Source organism: Molossus molossus, unplaced genomic scaffold (genome assembly GCF_014108415.1).
Source record: "Molossus molossus isolate mMolMol1 unplaced genomic scaffold, mMolMol1.p scaffold_m16_p_19, whole genome shotgun sequence".
NCBI classification, from domain to species: domain Eukaryota; kingdom Metazoa; phylum Chordata; class Mammalia; order Chiroptera; family Molossidae; genus Molossus; species Molossus molossus.
This window is the reverse complement of record NW_023425354.1, coordinates 30,090,693-30,092,256: the sequence shown is the minus strand read 5'-3', so window position 1 is coordinate 30,092,256 and position 1,564 is coordinate 30,090,693. Positions and strand designations below refer to the sequence as shown.

General features: G+C 46.1%; 1 protein-coding gene across 1 annotated transcript; it reads right to left on the bottom strand.

Annotated features, from left to right (window-relative positions):
• Positions 1 to 203: 203 nt before the first annotated feature.
• LOC118634700 (60S ribosomal protein L37a-like) lies at positions 204 to 552 on the bottom strand. Its single transcript, XM_036269407.1, has one exon. It carries the CDS (start codon positions 532 to 534, stop codon positions 256 to 258), a length of 279 nt encoding a protein of 92 aa, XP_036125300.1. The 5' UTR covers positions 535 to 552; the 3' UTR covers positions 204 to 255.
• Positions 553 to 1,564: the final 1,012 nt, after the last annotated feature.

Genomic DNA, 1,564 nt, shown 5'->3' with positions numbered 1-1,564 from the left:
ACTAACATTTGTGGGTACCTACCATTTGCAAACACTTTGTGTGTGTTATATAAATTGGCAGTCTCAAATTCGTGAATTAAGTATTATTTCTCATGTAAGGATGCGAAGGCTCATAGAGGTTAAGTGGTTAAAAGGTTATCACACACTCAGTAAGAGGCAGACCTAGGATTTAAAACCTGGAATTGACTTTGTTGTTGTTGTTATATAAATTAACCCATTTATTATAGGTTGGCAAGGTTTCAAACTGTGGAGCTTCTACTGGTCTTTCAGTTCCTTCAGTCTTCTGATGGCAGACTTGACAGTGACGGCAGAAGTGGTGTTGTAGGTCCAGGCGCCACCCGCGACTGTCTTCACGCAGGAACCACAGTGCCAGGTCCCCACCACCCGTCTCTTCATCTTGGTTTTGCCACAGAAGGAGCAAGTGTGCTTGGCATGCTGGCTGATCTCGATTTTCTTCACCATTTTCCTGAGGGAGGCGCCATAACGGGTTCCGTGTTTACCGACGATTCCGACCTTCTTGGTACGTTTAGCCATGTGGCCACTAACGAGGTTCGAACCTAAGAGCCTGGAATTGACTTTTCATGTCCCTTGAAAATTCTGTGCTGGTTGCCACCATGACACAGTGAACGTGTTGGTGGTCTAGACTATTGCATTCCGATCATTTCTGTCAATTTCTCTAGTCTGGTATCATTTCTGTCGGAATACCCAGAGACTCTTGTTCAAAGAGCCTATTCGCTTTCCCCATGACATCGAACCTAAAAGACAGACCATCCTCTAGGTCCTTTCCAGCTGAATTCTGTAATTTTGAGGACCCGAACCCCCAACAACCCATCTAAACTAGAAAGGGCAGAGAGCTTTAGCTCGCATGGATCCGATCTAGGCAGCTGGTTCCGGCTTCCCGGATTCATGTTGTCAGTGGGAGTCCCACAGCCAGTCTGGCCTCGGCAAGAAGTGTCGTGATGGGTCAGCGGTGTCTGCCCTGAATACGGAGAGGAGAGTGGCAGCAAGGCTCTGGGCTTGTCAGCTCTCCCCTGCACATCTCCTAAAACTCTTCCTGTTTTTCATCATCAGTTTGTTTGTTTTTTAATCCTCACCCGAGGACATTTTTCCATTTTTTGCACAGATAGAGCGGGAGGGAGAGAGAGAAAGAGAGAGAGAGACAGAAACATCGATGTGAAAGGGACACATCGAGTGGCTGCCACCCGCACAACCAACCAGGGCCGGGGACAAACTGCAACCGAGGTACATGCCCTTAGCTGGAATCGAACCCGGGTCTCTCCGGACCGCAGGCAGATGCTCTAACCGCTGAGCCAAACCGGCCAGGGCTCATCATCAGTTTTTACAGAGATGTTTAAAGTTCCATTTTTTTTTTTTTTTAACTGACTGTTGAAAGTAATGCTTAATATTATTCCTAAAACCACAAATGGAGGGCATAGGAATACAGAATGAGGCAGACAGAAGGCAGCTCAAAGACTGATTATCAATATAAATAGATACTATTTTTCATATGAATTAGAATTACTGTGAAAAACTTGCCTTGTCGATTCGTTCCTCTCAGCCTTTC